Source organism: Solanum pennellii, chromosome 9, assembly GCF_001406875.1.
Source record: "Solanum pennellii chromosome 9, SPENNV200".
NCBI lineage: Eukaryota > Viridiplantae > Streptophyta > Magnoliopsida > Solanales > Solanaceae > Solanum > Solanum pennellii.
In genome coordinates this window covers 78,228,912-78,250,877 of record NC_028645.1, presented here as the reverse complement: position 1 = coordinate 78,250,877, position 21,966 = coordinate 78,228,912, and the positions used below count along the sequence as shown (strand labels likewise).

Here is a 21,966-nt window from a genome sequence, read left to right as displayed (position 1 = left end):
AAGGGTATATCAGACCCTTTTCCCTACTCATAATACTTGACAATGAAGTTTCATAATAGAATATAACCAAATACCGATTTTTATAAAAATCAACTCCAACACTTAAAAAGGTAATTTTCATTACTTATACTTTAAAACTACTTAAATTCATACAATCCAAATAAACTCATATATTTGACTTTGTTAAATACATAATTAAATACTTATACTAATTTTGGCAAATTGCGTTTATAATATTATGCCAAATTTAAATAGAAACTCCACCTTGAAAAAGCCCACAAATTCCACCACATACCATAATATTTAACAACTTTTTCCAATTTTCGAAAATCTTTCTCTTTTTCCGTGAATTTCTCTGATTTTTTTTTTCAAATTAATTAATTTGTGATCATCACAATTGTCATGTGTAAGTGATTCCGCCATTAAAGGATACAGATATAGTCAGTGTTTCCGCCATTAAAGTAGATAAACAGTGAGGAAAAACAAACGGAGATTTTTCAGTATTTTTTTTTTCACTATTAAGTGCTCGCAGTTTGTTTTTTTGGGGAAAATTCTCAGATTTGGAACAATTTTTTGAATTTTGGAAATGAAGTTTTGTAAGAAATATGAGGAGTATATGGAAGGTCAATGCCGGAATAAGAAGTTGCCGCGGGTAGGTTTGAAGAAATTGAAGAAAATTTTGAAGAAATGTCGAAAATGTCATCAATCACGAAGTGTTGTTGGTCTGTCTGGAGATAACAATATTGTTCATGATAGCTCCAGTTGCTCGCAGCATCAATGCTCTGGTTTGTTTGATCTGTTGAATTATACTGTGATTGATTTAATATATGTTGAATTATACTGTGATTGATTAAATTTATGTAAATCTGTGGTTGATTTTGGATGATTTTGTATACAGTAGTTGAATTTTATTAAGAATTACTAGTTCTTAGGTTTAAATCACAGTAGAGTAGCTGATTTCGCCCTAGTTTTGATGGACAAAGTTATCAGCTACATCTATTTTGTGGGAGGTGACAGATATCATGCGAATTAGTCTGGTGAAGGGGTTAAATTTGGTTAAGAATTACTAGGTCTTGGGTTCGAATCCTAGCATAGATGAAAGTACTAGAGTTACTTGCTATTTGTGGCAGGTGAGGTAGAAGGTATTCCGTGGAATTAGTGGACAGTGGACACTAAGAAAAAAGAATAGCTTGAATTTGGTGTAAAAAGAAAAAAGTAAATTAGTTTGCCCCTTTTTGAGTTTTTTGACAATTCATGCACTAAGACTACTTTAATACTGGTAAGTGCATAAATTTTTTGTTTGCTTGTACATGTTTATCTGTTGAGATAAAATTGATTCATTTGTGATGACTACCTTTGTTGTTTTAGTTTCATCTATTGTTGCATGTTCAAATGATTTTGTATAGGGTAGCTTAAAGTTGGCAATCCAGAAAAAGGGGTAAATGAATTTGCTACCTTTTGTGTTTTTTATAATAGTTGCACTAGAACGATACTCGGATTAACTTCATACAGGGTAGCTTGATTTTGGTGAAAAAGAAGCAAAGATATTCCCAAGCTTCTGAAGTTTTTTTACAATTTATGCACCAGAACAATGTTAAAGCTTGTAAAATCTGAAACTGTCTTTATATTTGTTAATATATCTCATATCAGTCATCACTTAAAGCTTCTAATAAATTTTCCTGCCTTATGTAGTATGTGATGGAAGCTTTTTTCCATCTCTCCTTAAGGAGATGTCTGAAGTGGTTGGCAGCTTCAATAAACGTGCGCAGAAATTGCTTGAACTGCATCTCTCATCAGGTTTCCGCAAATATCTTATCTTGCTCAAAGAAAAAATTCAAGGAAACCATATTGCTTTAGTTCAAGAAGGAAAAGATCTAGTCACCTATGCTATAATCAACGCAATTGCCGTGCGTAAAATACTTAAGAAATATGACAAGGTATTTCCCTTTTGGACTATTAATTCAACATATTAACTTAGTTTTTTTTCATTTATTAACTACTCCTGTCTATCTGTAGATTCACTATTCTAAGCAAGGCCAGGCATTCAAGTCACAAGCTCAAAGTATGCACATTGAGATCCTTCAGTCCCCCTGGCTGTGTGAACTTATGGCTTTTCACATCAATTTGAGAGAAAATAAGGCCAAAAATGGGAAGGCTCTTGCACTTTTTGATGGTTGCTCCCTGGTATTCAAAGAAGGGAAACCATCCCTCACTTGTGAGCTCTTTGATTCTATCAAGCTTGATATTGATTTGACCTGTTCTATTTGCTTGGTACGTGCTCTCTCTTTCTCCATATCTCGTCTTTAATGTTATTAGCCAAGTATTACTCCCATCACCAGCACTGGGGAAAAAATCCCTATAAATTGAGTATCACATTCAAAATTTGGCTTGAACACAATACTGTAGAAGGCTAACTTGATTGTTTGTGTGGTTTAAGACACGTCTCTTTTGCTTTAATAAAGAGAAATCATCTTACTGTTGCTGAACAATTAGAAACCTTTGCATACGAAAGCATCAGACTTCAAATTTATTGAATCGAAACCTTTGCATATGATGTCAATATAGTATGAAACTCTGTTATTTTGTGTTAGCTGGTTCTTAGCGACAGTGACAAATGGTTCTTCTCTAGTCTGTAATCAATTTATCCGCGCTTGGACCAAGTGATAAGTTGGTTACAACTTGTAATCTAAGAGCCAGTCAAAGTAATCATTTGAAGTTGCATGCATTTAAATGATCTCCTTGTTCAGATAGAGATAACATTATTCTTTGGCTCTTGAACTTTTCATAGGTTGTAACCTCCAATCACACAGTAGTTGTTTGGTTATCATGTTGGGTACTTGGGCATAGTATCCCCCAGAATTGGGATATCATCCAAGTATTATGAACTGGATTACGGTCTTTTTATCTCATGTCGAGTACACTACATAAATAATAGGATAGCCACCTACTAATCCAATCTATTGGAGTCCAAAATTCATGCTCAATTTTGAGCAAGTATGATTAAAGTTTGGTTATTTCGGATTTTTGATTGTGAGCCTATAAGTTGAGTGTCTTTTTCCTAAAAAATGAACATCCTAATGAAGTATTCATATCAAATTACCTAAATAATTTATCATTCCCCCACAATCATCCAATTAAAATGTTCATTCGAGCAATAAAATCATTATCTAGGAAATTCTAATCTAAAAGTAAAATCATGTCTCGAATGAGATGTGAAACACACAGTGCCGTGTCAGCATCATGTATCTAATGAGTACATATTTAATTAACATTAGGTTTTCAATAGGTACAACCCTTGATTTAGTTGTTGAAATGAATTTGGACAAGCTTCCATATGTATTTGGTTAGCCAAATAAGAATATCAGCACTTTACTTATTACTCCCTCTGTCTCGATTTCTGTCACTCTTTCTTCTTTGAAGTCAGTCCCAAAATGCATGATATGACTTGTTTTAGATCACAAATGAACTTAAAAAAATTCATTTTACTTCAACGAGATGATTTATAGCCAAACAAATATGTATGACTTGTTTTAGATCACAAATGATCATTCTTTAAACTTTGTGCTGTAAATACATCTCTTGTTTTGACTTACAATTATGTTGCATGTCACCAGTTGTTAGTGTAGCTTAGCTGAAAGATTGTTACCTCTGTAAGTTTCAGCATATCACTTCAAATAAACATGTTATTGCCTTATATCCTAGCAGTCCATGCGGAAACTTCCCAATTGGATTTATTTTTTGTCATCCATTTAGCATGCTGGATATATAAAGCGGAAACTAACTGTGCTGTAAATACATCTGTTTATGCAGGATACCGTGTTTGACCCAGTATCTCTCACTTGTGGTCATATATTCTGCTATATCTGTGCTTGCAAAGTTGCATCAGTGACCATAGTTGATGGACTGCAAGCGGCAAATCACAAGGAAAAATGCCCTCTCTGCCGAGAGGTTAGCTAAACTTTTTGGTATTTAATCAGTGGCTCGAACATGTAGCATAGTTTCATGCTTGTGAGTAATATGTTAGAAGCACCAGTTTTCTTGAACACTGAATACCAAATTACCAATGTTTAACTGAGTGATATTTCACGTCAGAGAGGATAAACAAGAACAAGTTACTTAGATCAAACTATTCCTCTGGAATTGTTTCCTCTTTTAACAATATATAGCAGATTTCCTGCCTCGGTCACTGAAACAAGTAAAAGTTAACATGTTTTTAACTCATGAGGAATACGAAGATGTGCCTGCTTGCAGAGAATACTGTTCTTAAGAAATTTTGGAACATTATTTTAGTGATTGACATAAGTTGGAAAGAAATTAACATTCAATGGTATATGTTCGTTTATGGTTGATCTCTCTGTTTTCTAGCTTCTCTGCAAAGACTATTCTTCTGCAATTGTGATTTACTTGTGCTAGTATTATGTAACCTTCATCTCATATATTTTTGTTGTGTGATTCAGGAAGGAGTGTATGAAAGTGCTGTGCATCTGGAAGAGCTTAACATTCTACTGAGTAGAAGGTGTTCTTTCTTCTGTGGTAGTTTATACGTTTTCCGCTCTTGTTGCTTCTGTTTGTTCTGACTCACTTCCACATTTTTGAACAGTTGCCCCGAGTATTGGAAAGAGCGCCTTCAGACCGAGAGAGTAGAGAGACTTAGGCTTGCTAAGGAGCATTGGGAATCTCAGTGTCGGGCATTTATGGGCGTCTGAACGATAATAGTAGTCTCATGGTAACTCTAGAATTAAGAGTAGCATTTGTTTCTCCTGCATTTTCTTTTATGTTGCTAGGATCCTTCAAAATGTTGTTGTACCCATTTCGGATCCTCCAAAATTATTGCATTTTTACAGCAATCTTTATGGAGTATCAAAAACGAGTGTGGTTCCCTTTTTGAGGAATTCGAGAAGAACATAGATTTTTTTTTACGTTTCTTTATGGTTCTACTGTTCATGCTCTGAACAAGTGCTGGAATCTGTAAATAACTGCATGATTTTGTCAAATTTTTTGTGTTTTTGGGTTGAAGCACTCCAGCTCGCTGGGCTGGTTGGGTTAAATAACTTAAGCCTTAATTTTATAAGAACATTCGTTGTGGAACTCAAGTCTCCAATTACTCCCTCGTTATCAATTTATCTAATATTCTTTGCTTTTTTTTAAAAAAAAAAAAAGAATGTCACGCTTCTATTCAGTAATAATTTAGCTTTAAAATGTTCAACTTACCAATTAATGATACTATAGTCACGTAAATGTCTATGACATATAATATCTCCTTTTTTTTTCCTCTCAATTTCCCTCTTTTCTGCGAGAGCACAACTCTTGCTAGGGTAGGTGGTGTGGATTTTCAGTAACTTTGCTAAATTCCACCAGGAAGGCAGGAAGCTGCCATTGCCTACCTTAATGCTCCTGCTCTGGACTTCACTATTGGCTCACTCGTTGATTCTTCAACATCAATCGTTCAAATAAACATTCAGTTCGTTTAAGCTAAGATTCTATTTGTTTTTGTTTGCTTAATCATTTAGTATTTGGATTTCCCTGGTTCAAAATCTTGATTTGCATTAATGGGAAACACTTCTTATTAAGAACTTCTCCACTCTATTCGAACATGAGAACTTTAATTATGGATGACAAGATTATAAATTCCATAATATCCCTTGGTGGTTAAGAACAAATATTGAGCATTTTACAACACCATTTGAAGTTGGATCAGAGAAGAAATTGTTAAAGATGAGGATCAAGTTGATCAACATGGTACAACTGTGTTGGCTGTTAAGGAGTTAAAAGTTGGACTAAGACTAGGATATGTAAGTACAAGAGTAGAGGTTAACTACTATTACAACCCTTATCTGGCCTAAGACTAGGATATGTAAGTACAAGAGTAGAGGTTAACTACTAATACTACCCTTATCTAGCCTAGTTCTAGTCCAACTCTAATGTACCATGTTGTGGTGCACTTATGGAAGTGTTTCACCCTTAACCAAAGGTCTCGGATTCGTGCCTTGGATATAGAGAAAATTATGTTGGAAGCGTCACCCCTAAATGGGCCCTGCAGTGCGCGATCCAAAATTAGTCAAACCTCCAATGTAGGCTCCGAACACCGGGTCTGGGTGGGAACCAAAATAAAAAAAAGTACCAAGATAGGATTTACCTTTTGAGAGATTGTATGTGACATGATTTACTCTTCAGAAGTTAAAGTTAGGTATGATTTTAGAAATGAGCACACGACTACAATAGAAATCACACTTCAAAAGAATGAACAATTATGGTGCAGCGCAAAGGAACCCGTAAAAAATGTAGAGACTACTAATTCCTATCAAGAGTAGTATTATAAATAAACAGCCACCATCCGGCACCTATCTGATTTTACATGAAACCACAAAATTCAACAACAGAAAGGGAAAATAAGCTATAAATACTGCATCTGGGCTCTCTTCATTCCCGTCACTACTGTAAATGCAGCCTCATACAAGAACTCTGGTGCGTCAAGATTGGCTTACAATCACACAACCACCCGCTCTTCCATTCGAAACTAATAAACCAAAAGGCGAAGAGAGAAAAGAAAAAGGAAAGCCACTAGATCAGCCCTGATGAATGAGTGACCCTACCGATTCTTGGATCTAGTGAGAATCATATTGTCATGTGAATTATCCCGGATTGTGTCTTAAGTGCCAACAAGTAACGGATTTTTATCCTTGTACATGTCATATCTTTTGCAGAGTTTCTCTAATGTTGCTACAGAATGCTGCATCTTATTGAGTTTTATGTCCATGAACATGCTCTGCAAAGAGGGAGAAAAACAGTCTCCAGTGAGAAAAAACAGAGCAAATACATGCTAAAATAATTTTGTAGATCTCCCATTATTACCTGATAATCATCTCCATACTCCTCCACAAGCCTGCTAATATAAACTCGTTGTATGGTAGTCAGTGGTTGCAGAGGGGCACTTTTTCCATCCCTTCGTTTCTTCCCAAGTGCTGACTTAAGATCTATATTTCAAGAATCAAAATACCGCATATTAGTATTATGGAGTACCGAGGATCAGACTCATTTTTGACTTGGATCTTCTTCACAGCTATATAATAAATATAACAGGTCACCTTCAACGACTATTATCATTTATCATGCCCGTATGCAGTTGGAAGAGTAAAATGGAAATCCAGACATTATCTTAGTTCTGCAAAAGTAATTCGTTATTCATATTTCATCCTAAAAGACTATTTAACTTGCATTTCCATGTGCAGCCTCTTGCTATCCCGATCTCTCCTGCTCTCATGGATGAACTCTTACTAACCTAATTGGAAGATTCTTCTCCATGACGCAAAAATTGTGCATAGTGCTTTCATTTTCCAATAGAATACTGCTAAGCATGGAAGTTCCAACTATCATTTGAAACATTCCAGACACGATGTAAAGGTTCCATACCAAAAGGATACAAATGACTTCTTTCAGAGAGAAGAGGAAAAAGAACCTAAAGGTATTTTTCTTTAGCAGAAAGCTGCCACTTCCTTTACCTTCATTATAGAAGTATTTTTCTTTCTGGTGACACAAGTTATGAAGTTGAAGTAAAAAGGTACAAAACATGTGTGTTTCATAATCTAATATACACATCCACTACGGTAACCCACAGCTCAGAAACACTACAACAAACTCAACAACCCACAGCTCATAAAAGCTCCAACAAACTCAACAACCCACAGCTCATAAAAGCTCCAACAAACTCAACAACCAAGCTAAAGAAATTTATCTCAGCACACAGATAGTATATCTTATCAGACTTCTTTCACTAAGTTGATATAAAAAGTGTGAAATCTATGCATTTAATATATCAAACAACATTAGCATTATGACATAATCCCAGTCGAAGTATAGTCGCGCTACATCATAGAACTTTTAGCTTGCCATAACTTTTCGTGGAGTAAAACAAAATAGCAATACCACAACTTTTCCAGAGTAAACAAAATAGCAACACCAACCAGCTGGGACTAATGTTTAATTGCAGTTAAGCTTACATTAGGTGTTTATCAAGAATCTTTTTAATCTTGTTAGAGACCTGTTCATCAATGTTAACAACCTCTAGTTATAGTAAACCCTCAATTTACCTCAAAAGACTAAATTTTTAGCAATAATATTAATGAAAATGGAGCAAAATAAATATGAAGTCTGAGATTGAGTCGGCATAGTTAATCAAAACAATTGAATTCCTACAGTGAACAGCAACTAAAAGTACTGCCAAAACAGACTCACCGTCTTCCTCAACCTCACTGCCAGAATCATCCAAATCCTCAAACGCATCGGCATCATCATCATCATCCTCAGAGGTAGGTGGCAGCTTCTTCGGCGGCGGAACTTGAAGAGAGTCAGTTTCAATCATATGAGAGGTCCGGCAACGAACACCAAGCAAATTAGGGTTCGAAACGACGCCGAATGACTTGTAATTATCGATTACGCTGCCTTTATCATCCCAATGAGAGTTGACCAGTGACCGGAGCTTCGGTGGAAGAGAAAACGCCGGTTTGAACACATTAGGGTTCTTCTTCGGCAAACCCACTCTCACTTTTGCTCTGGATCTCTTGTACTTCCGCCGTGATCCACCCATCTCTGTGTGAAAGAGGGGCTAGGGTTTAAGGAGATTGTGCTTTGATAAACCCTATTGATAGTTTTGACAAGTCTAATTTATAAATTTTCAAAATAAATATATAAGTGAGGGTAATGACTTTTTTTTCTTTTTTTTTTTCTTTTCGAGTTCCATACTTTTAACTATCAAATGTAGAATAATTATTTAAATTTATCTGAACGAAGGTGATACTTTAAGGAGATAAAAAGAATAACAGAAAGTTTAGTGTGTTTTGATAATTAATTGGTGATAATTTAAATGAAAACTCACACACCTGATTGTTCAGATATAAAACTCGAAAAACCTAAATATTTTACATGTTTTTTTTTAAATTGGCTTTTTTATTTTACACTCGTAAGGATGGTTGAGTTAGTGCATAAGGTGATATCTCACAAGAAGGATCAAGGATCGATGATTCGTATTAAGAGCTTTTACTCGATTATAATTTGTTTTAATTGAGCATTTGCACTTATAAAGTGTTTTTACAACACATTTACATTGATAAGTTAACCATACACCTTATACCACCTCCTTTAGTTATACTTTTTTACCTTTAATTAAAACTAAACTTTAGGTTTACACCTTATTGAGACAAATCAGTGAAAATTAATTTATTTACATAACGGACGCTTGAAAACACACACAAAAACTTCTCTAAAATTTAAATGCATGAGACCTATTTTCCGACTTACTTTTCACTTTTGAAGTTATCTCTAATACATTCAAACATAAACATTATTTCAAATATTCTTTACAAAAAGTATAACCAAACACAAGTCCATCTGCAAACTCTAACCGTTTGAGGATTGGAAGAGAAATAATCAGCCTAGATAAAATAACCTTGTTTTTTATTAATGGAAACAGCAACTACTATTGTTTTAATGGCAATATTGTTACAACTCAACAAAATTTACAAAATAGACTAGTGGGAGATGATACTATTTGTAAATATTTGGATAGGTATTTTGCAAATTACAAAGCAAAACACCAAGAAAAGCCAAAATGGTGTGTGGTTAGAGCTCAGATGATCTGTTGGCATATTCTTGAACCAAAGCCCCAAAAAGTGAAGGCCTTTCCAGCAAATGAGATGGTTTGTCAAACTCTTTTGCTATTCCTGCATGAAAATAAGATGTTTGGGGTTAAGAAAAGAATTTTAAGTTCTATACACGGACAACACCGAAAAAGAAAAGACAGATAACAGGCTATAGTAGGTTGAATCACTACATCAAAGGGTCGTTTGATAGCTTGTAAGAGTACTGCAGGTATTATTAACAATGCAAGGATTAGTTATGAGCGAATCCATGTATTATTAGTTATGTTGGTTTGTATATTGCAAACCAAACACCGTGGTTAGTTTTATACATGAATAACTTACTTTCAAACCACTCGTCAAACATGCTATTACTTATGTAGGATTTAATTCCTTCATAACTCGCTCCGAATTATCTACCAAACGGTCCCCTATGGTTGTGTGTGCTATGAAGTTAAATGTTCTCCATGAAAACATATTTCCTAGAGAACACGTGGTTTTCTTATTTTTTTAGTGTTTGGTAAGTAAGCAAAAGACGGCAGAATGAAGATGGTGCGGGGAAGGGAGGTCGGGGATTGGAGGCGTGAAGGAGACGATCAGCATAATATGCTACAGTAGCATAAGCCTCTAGTTTGATGTTGTATGAAACTCACAAAATTAGGCAAAGGGAAAGCTCAAACCAAATAGGCCAAGAACTTACTGACTATGCTATATTTGAAATGTTCATCACATAAAGATAAAATATCATTTACCAGATTCAAAATACGGCACAAAGTAAGAGGAGAGAAATCCGAACCTGCATCTACAACAAGAACTCTATCACAGTCCATGACCGTTGGTATTCTGTGGGCAATGCTGATTATAGTACAGGCGTTGAAGTCCTCACGGATGATTTTCTGAATCACAGCATCTGTCTGTGAATCAACAGAGGCGGTTGCCTCGTCCATAAATAGAAGTCTGCTGCGTTTTAGCATCACTCTTCCTAAGCAAAGAAGCTGCCTCTGCCCGACACTCCAGTTATCTCCATTATCAACAACTATAATTCCCCAATAACAGTAGTATTCACTTATGAGTATACATATAATCAATGAGCATCAAAGTTGATTGTGTAATTCGGCAGGGAATCACAACGACGACATAGAGGGAAAGTTACCTGGTGAGTCAAGTTTTTCGGGTTTTGAAGACACCACTTCTTTCAGTTGGCAGCGATCGAGGCTCTACAAGGAACAAGATTTCATGTTAAGAGGAATTCCTAGAAGATAACAGAACAATGTATGGGAGTATTTGCTTTTTTTCTCATTAACAACTAGTATGTTGCTCTTACAGAATTATAATCCAAAAGTCTCAGCAGTCTAGACATGCTTTGGCTAATGGCTAATTTTACGTTATCATTTGAGGTAGTTCGTAAACTATTTCGCTCAGCAAGTTAAATTACCTTCCAAATTTCATCATCTGAATATTGTCCAATGGGGTCAATGTTGCTTCTCACAGTTCCTTCAAAAAGAACTGGTTCTTGAGGAATGATCCCGAAGCGAGATCGAAGATCATGAAGCCCGAGCCTGGATATGTCAATGCCGTCAATGACTATTCTTCCAGCTGCAGGCTCCACCAAGCGGAAGAAAACTTGAATAAGTGTTGATTTTCCACCTCCAGTACGACCAACAACACCGATCTTCTCTCCCCCTCTAATGTTGAGAGTAATTCCTTTAAGCACTAGAGGAGTATTTGGACGATATCTAACCTGTTCACCAGCAGAAAAAAAATAGAGAGATTCAATGTAACATATTTGAAAGTTAAGAATTTGTAGGCTAGTGAATATCAGTTGGAATTATTACTTGTAAGTCTTCAAGCTCAACATTGCCATGGTTCGGCCAATCTGAAGATGGGACAAAATCCCTTTTTCGCCACTCAGCTTCTGATGGTATGCATGAGAACTGTTTTAATCTTTCAACAGAAACCATTTTGTTTTCCACGAAGCAACTCACAAAGACGGACCAGAATAGCACACTGTTAAGGGACAAACCATATGATAACGATAAGCCAACATTCTCTGCAAAAAGAAAAAGAAGTATATTAGTTTACTTCAGCTCCAGGTAAAACACAGAGATAAGTACAACGAAAACTGAAGGAAAGAATAGACGAAGCTAGAATCATGTTGGTCCACTGGCCTTCCTTGTCCAAATTAGAAGTTTCTTGTACTCTTGGTTGACAATCTTTTACTTTTTGTAGTACAGATGAATGCATGACTAAATGTTTGTCCATTTGTATGGAATATCCTCTGATCGCTAAGATAGAAAAAAATACTATGACCACTAAATTCAGTCTCATCATAGAATTATTTAAAGGTACATCACTTGGATTCCCCTACTACATTTCATTCAGCAACTCCACGTTCTCTTACGGTACTATATGCATTACTTCACACAAGAAGGAAAAGATCTCTAGATAAAGTTGTTCAAGACAAGTGATTCCCATAGATTGGGGTAACAGTAGCCTTTTTCTATATTTATATGTGAGGTGAAGCAGGTATGTGTAACTTTTGCTGACAAAACCTGATTGACAATTAGGATAGGATACAAAAAAATTGAAATGCCCGGAGGCACAAGTAAGATTTTAACTTGAAACATGTAGATAGCAAGCAAGTTATTCATAGAAACACTATGCTGAACGTGTATTCTCTTTACTCACTCATTTCCTTTTTCGGTAGAGGAGGTAGATCTAAATAGAAAAGGATTATCAAAACTAGCATTCCTGATAATCCATGAAAGACCATTGGACGGGTGTCATACCTGGCTTGATGATGCTGCTAGGTAAGATAATCATGAACATTGCAGAAACACAGAGAAGCAAGCTTCCAAGCAGTTCCAGTCGAAAGCCCAACCACTCATTGGATCCATTGTTGTGGAAATCCATTCGCAGATTAGCATCAACTCGGTTAACGTTTTCTTGACTAAACATCTCCTGCTTCCTAAAGCAACGTATAGTCATAACACCTGAGATGCTTTCAGAGAAATGATGAATAACAGGTGCTTTTGTAATTGAGTCAAGCCGAGTCAATTCACGAGATGTTGCAAGATAATATCCCTGTAAACCAGAAATGAATTTAGTGTTATTTCGATTACGGTCTACATAATTAGCAGTCCTTATCTTTTCAAAGATACCAAATATGCCATATAAAGTGCTCTAATTGAATTACTTTAACAAATTATGTCTTCTATCTGCCAAAAGCTTTTTCTTGTGAATAAAAAAATGAAAATTCTAGTGCAACCAATGTAGATGTGAGCTTAGTATCTAGTCATCAAGAAACAGAACGCTAGTCTCACATCTTTTGATCAAAGTTGCAAATAATAACAAAAATTACTACGAGATACATGGCTAACCACGTTTTAAATAAAAAGTTTTAGCTGGACAAAACAAATTAAGAAGTTTCCCTTTTAATCAACATATATTTCAAGCAAAATGCTCAGAGAACTAATTGCTTCTAAAAGAAGGTTAAGAAATGGATTTGGATTTGAGTTCAAACAAGAAAAAAGACGAGACTGAGAGAGAGAGAAAAGGAATGCTCGTACCCGGTACCAGACATTTAGCCAGCCTAGAGGAATCAAAAGTAGTGTGGTTGGCCAAGAATATTGGCATGTGATGATGATGATACCAAGCAGGGTGACAAACATGGCCAAAGTGAGATTCATAAAAAACGGGAGGAATACATCAATGTTAGTCTGATCATTAGATGCCTGCAGAAATAACCAGAACATCTCAACATCAGTAAACAAATTTCTACATATAAATATGACATCAGCAAAACATTCAATGAATGCTAGTCTTCATTGATAATCTAAGCAACAAACTTTAAAAATACATGCAAATGCACAAAATTGTTTTCAGAAAGTTACCCGACTCAGAATTCTTCCAGAAGGTGTTGTGTCAAAAAAGGACATAGGAGCGTGCAGTATGCTGTGAAGAATCTTTCCGAAAAATATTTGGGCAGTCTTAAGCCCCATGAGTGTCACAAAATACATCCTGGCCACTATCAACAAAGACGAAACAAGTGCAATAATACCATATATCTCAATGAACAAAGAAGGATTGAAGGACATGGCACGATCTGCTGAAGTTTCATATGCCAGCCAATAATCACTTGCCATTAGAGAACCTTGCCACAAGAAAGAGAACAACAAAACTAGCACCACACCCCACCATCCAAAAGCTTCAGTAACATATTGCTTGTACACCCCAAGACTAACTTTTCCAGTTTCTCTTTCTTCTTCCTTTATAAGTTTTGAGTTGCCCTTATCAGATGTAGACTGTTGAGAGTTATCCTCTCCATTTTCTTCCCCCTGTCTAGATAATCTGCGAGAAGATTTTGATACTTCGAGGGAAGCGGTGCTTTCATTGTTGGTTTCCACATCAACAAGTTCTAAAGAGGTTTCATGTGCAGCTACTAGCGCTTTAAAATCCATGCCAGCTTCTAGTAACTCATTATACTTGCCAGATTGCACAATCATCCCATCTCGCATGACCTTCAAGAAAAAAATTCACATAGTTCAGGTTCTATAGAAACCAAACAACACTACTCTTGACACTTGGTTCCGAAGAGCTTTAGGAAGATGAGAACCACACTCCAAAACTTACAAGGATCAGGTCAACATTATGCAAGAAGTCCACTTGGTGCGTGACAAGCAAAATGGTTTTATCTTTAAGAATTCCCCTCACACATTCCTGCAAAAGAGCATGATATTTTCAGATGGACATTATAAGAGAAAATAAGTCGGAGCTTCAAAGTGTGATGGTTGAAAATACATAGACACCAAGTCAAAGAATCAAAGTATTCACATATAGCATTATATAAATTGTCAACTTCACGGAAAATGAATGTAGTAATAAGAATTCAAAAGGGGGAGAGATAACAAGAATCATCATATTGCCTCCTTCTATACATATTAAACTTAACATAGAAGGAGAAGGTGTTCTTTGGTCCCTAAAATAATGTGGACAGTAAGTAGCAAGAGTTCATGGATCAAGCCTGCCAAACTTGAAAATAATCTTTTTTGGGTGTGTTTTTTGGGTTTATTGCTTGCCACTTTCACATCTTCCTCCTAGAAAAATGAGGTGTGTTTACAGAGGAAACTAGTCATCCAAAATCCATAAATAGCAGAGTTCTGTTTTCCTCTGGTAGTCCATATAATTAGCAGAAGGGAACGGTGTAATTTCCATTTTAAGTTAAATTGCCAAGAGGTATGACATTGAAGAGTTCTAACCTTGAAGATCTCAGAGCCAGTGTGAGCATCAACTGCACTGAAGACATCATCAAGTAAATAAATATCACAGTCCTGATAAACAGCTCTTGCAAGCTGAATTCGCTGTTTCTGGCCGCCACTGAGATTGATGCCACGCTCTCCTATTTCAGTCTGGTCTCCAAACTCCATCATTTCCAAGTCCTTCTCCAAGCAACAAACCCGGATTACTTCCTTGTACCTGTCTTTGTTCATTCGCATACCAAACAGGATATTTTCTTCTATTGTGCCATTCTGAATCCATGATGTTTGTGCAACATAGGCAGTTGAACCACAAACTGTGACCTGTCGAACAAGGGTAGGCAAAAGCAAGTTAGCAGATGGTTAGATATTTAGGAATTTATTCTCTTATCATATCACTCAATATTTAAGAAATAGGTGAATTAGTTCATGTAGATTAAGTATGAATCTCCCACGTAGTTTCAGTGAGGCACCAGAGTGGACAAACAGAGGACAACACAAACTAATTGATTGGCATTGGTTGTGTTAGCATTCAAGATTGTTAATCCAGAAGTTAGACAACCAAGCAAAAAATGTAAAACATGACGTGTAAAGTAACTGATCAGCTAATGCAACATAAATGATAATATTCGGTTCTTATATCTTGCATTAGGTGTTCACATTACATGTTTAAAGTTCATTAGAAGCAAGGTCTATTAAGATTTGGTGCAAAAAGGAGTGAAGCACATTAGTCTGCCACTGTTTGGCAAGTAATAGTGCTGATTCAGTGGAGATCAAACGATACACCAATGAGAATGCATCAGTGAACCTATAAGAAAAAATATATTTTGATAGGTACTAGTTTGATTGTAATTGTTCTTCATATAAGACTTCCACTATATACATTTGTCTACATTATTTTTTAATAACACAGAAAAAACTATGCAGATAACAACAAGAAATAGTAATTGGCAGTCTGTTTACAAGGATAAGATCCATACCTGACCCGATAACTTGTGCATCTCACCAAGTACTGATGCGAGAAGGGAGGACTTTCCCGACCCAACTGTCCCTACTACAGCTGCAAGGTCTCCCTTTCTGATCTCAAAATTTATATCTTTCAGAGTTTCTTCACTGTTATCATCATCCCAACCAAAAGTTCCATCTTTCACCTTCATAGCAACTGTACTCCCACAACCTTCCAGTCGTTCCACTGATTTATCCACTAACTCCTTACTGATCATATATTTGTCCAATCTTTCAAGAGATATCATTGCTTGTGAAAGTGAGATCATGGATTGAGGGAAGGCCCTGATTGGTTCTTGCAACATCTTGAAGAGAGCAGTAGCAGTGAACACTGTCCCTGCATCAAGTGGAATTCCCAACAAAATTGCACTTCCAAAAGTGAGCGTCGCCACTAGAAGAGGCGCGCTCCACAAGACGACAATATTACCAGCTATTGAGTACAAGAAATTGGACAACCATGTGTACTCCGATTCACGGAAGGATTGAATTCTCTTGTTAAAATGTTCTTCCCATGCCTGGAACTTTATAACGCGCATATAATTAAGCATTTCATTTGTGGCCTTCATTCTGGAATCACGATTCTTCATGATGTTACTTTGAAACCTGTTGTTTCTTTTAGTTCCAAATACCACAAATGCCATGACTGCTGCAAGTCCCGCTAGTGTTACAACGGTTGAAGCACCAAGGCTGGTATAAAGGATGGCTAAAGCCACAGAAACTTGCAGTGGCATGAGCCAAATGGAATGTAATTGTAGCATCATGTCAGACAGCTGCTGAGCATCCACAGCCATATAATTTACAATCTGTCCAACGCCGTGAGCCTGACGAGCTGAGCATGACAATCTTAAGCCCTTCCTATACAAAGAAGTGATAAGAGTGGATCGAATGAGCATTCCAAGCTTCTGGGAGTTAAAGTTGAACTGATGAGAGGTCAGAACTTCCACAAATTTGGCTATTAAGAGAGTTCCTATGAGGTAGTATCCTTCATAAGGAGATGTCCGCTTTCCTGCGGTGTAATCGACAAACCTATTTATGAGTGTTGGCCCTACATACATCACACAGACCCTAATTACTGCAAGGGTGGCAGTAAATGCAACTTCCTTCCAGAAGCAACGCAGCAATGTTGTTCGGACAGGATGCTTTGAGTTCTCTTCAGGTTTAGGCCAATTCCTTTCGAAAAGTTGAGACATTTTTTCTGCTTTATGATGTGGCGAAAGCGAAGGAACTTCATCAATCTTGAGAGGTGACTTGTAACCCTTTTGCAGTAAAGGGTTCATCCAAAGCCAAAAAGTTTTTGATAATAGAGAGGCTGAAGCAAAACCAGTAACACTGGATTTCTCCACAAGTGATTCATCATACCCATTGGTTTCATCCTCTATGTGAGTTTCAGAATCACTAATTACCGCAACTCCGGTCGAGCCTTTAATCGCAACAATGAAAAGAACAACAGAAATAGGAAATGCAACGAATGAACTTATATCATCCATTCTTAAATTAGAATCAATTTCCTTAAATGAGACCAACCTTGTAACCCCACAACCAAAGAACAAACTCATAACTACAAAGTTTACAATCCAGAACACACGCAGGGACATCGGATGGGAAACAGCTCGAAATCTTTTCTCATGAGCTATTAGTATAGTGATCACAACATGTGTAATCGCTTGAAACAACCAATATACTCCATCTATGACCTTCCAAGGCGACCGGTTACTTCCCCCAAGAACCAAAATGCATAAAACTATAGAACATATAGCTAAAATAGCTGACAAAATCAAAGACAACTTAAACCAAAGATTGGTTCTTACAGAAACCCTGCTGTGTGCAATGAGAGGCTTGTCAATGCCAGAGTCATTAGAATGGTCATTAGACCTCCACTTTGAGTACAACTTCTGTACTGCAAACACCATGAAAATAAGCAAAAGCAACAGATCAATGGAAGATGACATAGTCCTCTGAGGACATGGAGAGAGGAAAATGAATCTTAGCCATTCAACCACTCCAGAATCAGATTCTAATGTGGATGAAGAACAAGAAAGTGATGTTAACCAAGCCATATTTTTTCCAATATCCATGGTAAACCATACAAGATTCATCCTTTATGTTTCTATACCCACTGAATCACCATTCCCTGACTTCCTGCACACACAAAAACACCAAAAAAGTTGATTTTATATTCATCAAGAAAACATATTACAGTCCCCATAACAATAGAGAAAAAAGGGTGGAAAAGAAAAAAGACAAAGAACTAAAAGATAAGAAATCCACAAGAAAACATCTGAAAATGTGAAATGAAGGAGAAAGTGACCACTCATAGACCATAGTAATTAACCAAAAAGAACTGTCAGCTGCTTGGTTGAAGCATTGTACAATAAAAAGATTCTAAATGTATGGAAAATATATACACAAAAAAGGAACCAACTTTAACAAAAGTTAACAGCAACATGACAACAGCTATGAAGCAAAAGCTCTCTTCGGCATAAAGTTCATAACTTTTCCAGGATTTTATACAGTCAAATCATAAAGGCAAAATCAAATAATCCAATCTCTTCAACAAAAAAAAAAAAAAAACTCAACAATTTGTCATGCATAAAGATAGATGCTTTTTGGGTTTCAAGCAAAAAAAAAAATTATAAATTAATCTTTATGAATGAAACTCACCAACACAGAAAGCCAAAGAGGGTAAATATTAGTATTTCAAGAACAAGAAACAGCTAGCTCTTTTTGGTGTATTTTGTTCATTATTGGAAGAAGTCTATTTCTTTGTAGACTTATAATTTTTCACTCCTAATTTTTGTCAGAAGTCATTTTACTATATAGTTTTTATTTTAACAACTCATCGACAAAGACAATGTGGTCTTCCGGCAAAGTGTTAAATACCAAATACAATTTTTTTCTCATCAAAAGTTATTGATTTTTCAAAATTTTCTCCGTTTATCTGAAATTTGATATTTTTATTAGAATTTTATTAAATTTAAAATTATATTAAAAAACTTAAATTAAATATAAAATATTTTTTAACGCGAACTTAAAATCTCTTGATTCTGAAGCTATCAAAATTATAAAGTGGACATTTATATGTTATTTTCATAATCAAAAAGTAAATCAAACTTCAAATAGAAAAAATTGAGAAAAATATCATGAAAATTAATATAATTTGGAAATTCAACTTTTATATTTATTTTTTTATGATATAATCATGATTATAAAAATTTTCTGACATATAAAATCATTAACATTTATTGAGAACCACAATTTTAACCTGAAAGATGCGAAATGATTTAAATATACCATATATTGGGGGATCAAAGATGCTCTCGATTTTACGAGTGTGACATGAAATTTTATGAATACTTCGATCGAATTTAAAGACGGAACTAGATAGAGATTTAAAAATTTAAATAAATTAAATAATTCTTTTAAATTTTTACATTTAAATTAATAAATTAAATAAATATCATCGAAAGATTGACGGACAGTTAAATGACAAAGAAAAATTTGAACTCCACTAAGTAAGTGATGAAATAAGAAAAAAGTTACTAAAATAATCAAATATGAAAAAATAAACGCATATACTTAACAAAGAGATTTCAATATATTTATTCTTTTCGAAAATTTATTCTTTTCGTTTCGAAAAGAATGATCTTCTTTCATTTTAAGTTTGTTTAAAAAAATAACTTCTTCTTTTTGTAACAACTGTCCACGTGACATGTTTAAAAACATAAGATTAAAGGACGATTTTATACATTTGACATAACTTTAATTTATAACTACATAATCAAAAATCTTTTTTATTTTCTTAAACTCCATATATAATTAAATTAGATTATTCTTTATGAAATGAAAAATACTACGTATAAGAAAATATTATATAAGTAACATAATTTCAATAAGAGAGAATTATTTTTTTAAAATTGAACTCATCTTCACCTTTAAACTTTGAAATGATAATAATTACTACATGATTAAAAAAGTAATTATAATTTTTATTATTATTTTACATAAATTAAAAAAAAAAGTGGATGTTGATTTGATTGATGAATAAAAAAGCTAGAAATTTATTGGGAAGAAATCCATGGGCAGTGGAATAAAAGAGGTGGACATGTTTTAATCTCATCCATAAGAAGCAGACACATCTTGTTGTTTGTCGTTTATTTGAATCATCATTATAAATATTTTATTTTTTTTTCCTACTACATTTTTCGAAAGTTAATTTAATTAATTTTTAAATTTAAATTAAATTATATATTTGATATTTTTAATTAAAAAGTTAAATATTTAAAAATTATACAAAAAGTATTATAAATTGTAATTTTTTACATAAAAATATATTATAAAATATTAATTTAAAACTCTTATCGTTTAACTAAAAAAAAATATAACAAATAAAAATAGAGGAGAGTAATATTTAAAAAAATACATATAAATTTTCGCCGTTTAATATACTTTATCGTCTAGCAAAATGTGAAAAAGTTATTCATTCGGTAATAAATTAATAAGAAAAATATATAATTCATTTTTAAATTCAAAGATATCACATACCCCTTTATCTTTGTCTCTAATTATCCTTTTTCTTTACTTTTATTATGTGTAAAAAATTCATAACGTTAATAATTATTTTTTAATAAATGTGTTTAATTAAAAGTGGACAAATAATTAAGGTAGTGAGAGTACATGACATAAAAATTATTTCTCTAAATTTTGATATTAGAATTTGTGTTAGGTCGAAATCAAGATATGTTAATATTATTTTGTCTCAATTTATGTGATTAAAATGAAACTTTAAATGTCAATTGGTTTTATGATTTATAAATATTTTTAATTATTAATTATTGTAATTTATAAGATTTTTAAAATAATTTTTGGATAATATATGTTATTCTTTATGTCCTAATTAGTGGGGCACGGATAGAATCTCGAGAGCGAATTTTTTTTTTTTTGTGGCTTCTAATATATTAAGTGTTGAGAACTGTGAATTATAATATTTTTATGTTTTTTTATATCAATTTATGTGATATTATTAGAATTTAAAGAGTCGATTAATTTTTGTAAGTAATTTTTAAATTTTTAAATTATTAATTATTATGATTTATAATATATTTTAAGCTATCTCAAATAATGTCTTACTTTCTCTCTTCCACTTTGAATAACACCGATAGAGTTTAGCAATTTATAATAAAAAATTGTGTAATTTTCAAATATATATCTGATTGAAAAAAAATTAACAAATTAAAATGAAAAAAAAATTTAGCTGTTTTTATTTTAATGACCAAATTGTCCCTTTCACAATGCAAGGCATGTTGACGACCGTAAAATTATTTTTTTATTCAATTTATAAATAATCAAGAGATCGATTAATTTTGCTATGTATATTTTATTTATAATTTGCAATAAATATTTCCTTTCTTTTGTTATTAATATAATATATAATTAGTTATTTTTAGTATAGAATTCGTCATTTTATAATTTTAGTACAAAATATTTTATGTTATATAAAACGAGAGAAAAATATATATATAAATATAAATATATTTATTTTAATCAAATATAAAATTTATTATGAAACACATTACGCAAATTATAATTATAATATATAAATATAATTTTTATATTTGCTACATGTGAAAATTTTTCTATTTATTTTTCATATTTTGAAAATCTTAATAAAAATTCAACTTTTGCCACTTTTGTCGTAGTCACCATAGAAAAAAAATCAAAATATTTCTTATTTTTAGAAAATTATTTTTTAGTTATTTTATTATTATTTGATCATAATAAATATGAAGAAAGACTAATCTCAAAATATTAAATAAATTATTATTTACGTTCATATTTTCTCAAGGATAGAAGCTTCCATTTTCTGTTAAAATGTTTTTTTTTTCTTTACGTTTGTTATTTAGTGGATAGAAAATGTTTGTAGGTAAAATGGTAAATTTATTAATTTGTATTATTATTGTGGTAAAGTACGACCCGTTTATATGCCTTTTTTGTGGCAAAGACCATAGTATATATCAACAAATTTGTCCCCTAATTATTATAAAATTGAATTTTACACTCGATATTCAATATAAAAA

At 33.7% G+C, this 21,966-nt stretch overlaps 3 protein-coding genes across 3 annotated transcripts; 1 reads left to right on the top strand and 2 right to left on the bottom strand.

Moving 5' to 3' along the window:
• The first annotated feature begins 266 nt into the window (after positions 1 to 266).
• On the top strand, positions 267 to 5,016 carry LOC107029754 (probable E3 ubiquitin-protein ligase BAH1-like 1). The gene is made up of 6 exons (XM_015231202.2): positions 267 to 785; positions 1,693 to 1,937; positions 2,017 to 2,271; positions 3,811 to 3,948; positions 4,458 to 4,516; positions 4,601 to 5,016. The coding sequence occupies exons 1-6, from the start codon at positions 587 to 589 to the stop codon at positions 4,704 to 4,706; spliced, it is 1,002 nt and encodes a 333-aa protein (XP_015086688.1). The 5' UTR covers positions 267 to 586; the 3' UTR covers positions 4,707 to 5,016.
• Positions 5,017 to 6,254: 1,238 nt separating this feature from the next.
• On the bottom strand, positions 6,255 to 8,664 carry LOC107029315 (nucleolar protein 16). The gene is made up of 3 exons (XM_015230704.2): positions 8,233 to 8,664; positions 6,853 to 6,974; positions 6,255 to 6,766 (listed from the first exon to the last, which is right to left on the bottom strand). The coding sequence occupies exons 1-3, from the start codon at positions 8,582 to 8,584 to the stop codon at positions 6,650 to 6,652; spliced, it is 591 nt and encodes a 196-aa protein (XP_015086190.1). The 5' UTR covers positions 8,585 to 8,664; the 3' UTR covers positions 6,255 to 6,649.
• Positions 8,665 to 9,319: 655 nt separating this feature from the next.
• On the bottom strand, positions 9,320 to 18,710 carry LOC107030934 (ABC transporter C family member 4). The gene is made up of 12 exons (XM_015232151.2): positions 18,554 to 18,710; positions 15,868 to 18,031; positions 14,891 to 15,211; positions 14,265 to 14,351; positions 13,526 to 14,152; positions 13,202 to 13,366; positions 12,422 to 12,716; positions 11,468 to 11,682; positions 11,068 to 11,373; positions 10,786 to 10,849; positions 10,429 to 10,668; positions 9,320 to 9,716 (listed from the first exon to the last, which is right to left on the bottom strand). Exons 2-12 carry the CDS (start codon positions 17,986 to 17,988, stop codon positions 9,616 to 9,618), a joined length of 4,542 nt encoding a protein of 1,513 aa, XP_015087637.1. The 5' UTR covers positions 17,989 to 18,031; positions 18,554 to 18,710; the 3' UTR covers positions 9,320 to 9,615.
• Positions 18,711 to 21,966: the final 3,256 nt, after the last annotated feature.

Excerpts from the sequence above, each read along its gene's own strand:
- LOC107029754 (XM_015231202.2), top strand. The coding sequence starts at position 587 with ATGAAGTTTTGTAAGAAATATGAGGAGTATATGGAAGGTCAATGCCGG. Across the intron at positions 1,938-2,016 it reads TACTTAAGAAATATGACAAG|ATTCACTATTCTAAGCAAGG; the intron begins GTATTTCCCTTT and ends GTCTATCTGTAG. Across the intron at positions 4,517-4,600 it reads AACATTCTACTGAGTAGAAG|TTGCCCCGAGTATTGGAAAG; the intron begins GTGTTCTTTCTT and ends ATTTTTGAACAG.
- LOC107029315 (XM_015230704.2), bottom strand. The coding sequence starts at position 8,584 with ATGGGTGGATCACGGCGGAAGTACAAGAGATCCAGAGCAAAAGTGAGA. Across the intron at positions 6,975-8,232 it reads CAGTGAGGTTGAGGAAGACG|ATCTTAAGTCAGCACTTGGG; the intron begins GTGAGTCTGTTT and ends CTTGAAATATAG. Across the intron at positions 6,767-6,852 it reads AGTATGGAGATGATTATCAG|AGCATGTTCATGGACATAAA; the intron begins GTAATAATGGGA and ends CCCTCTTTGCAG.
- LOC107030934 (XM_015232151.2), bottom strand. The coding sequence starts at position 17,988 with ATGAATCTTGTATGGTTTACCATGGATATTGGAAAAAATATGGCTTGG. Across the intron at positions 14,153-14,264 it reads ATAATGTTGACCTGATCCTT|GTCATGCGAGATGGGATGAT; the intron begins GTAAGTTTTGGA and ends TTTTTCTTGAAG. Across the intron at positions 10,669-10,785 it reads CGAAAAACTTGACTCACCAG|TTGTTGATAATGGAGATAAC; the intron begins GTAACTTTCCCT and ends GGGGAATTATAG.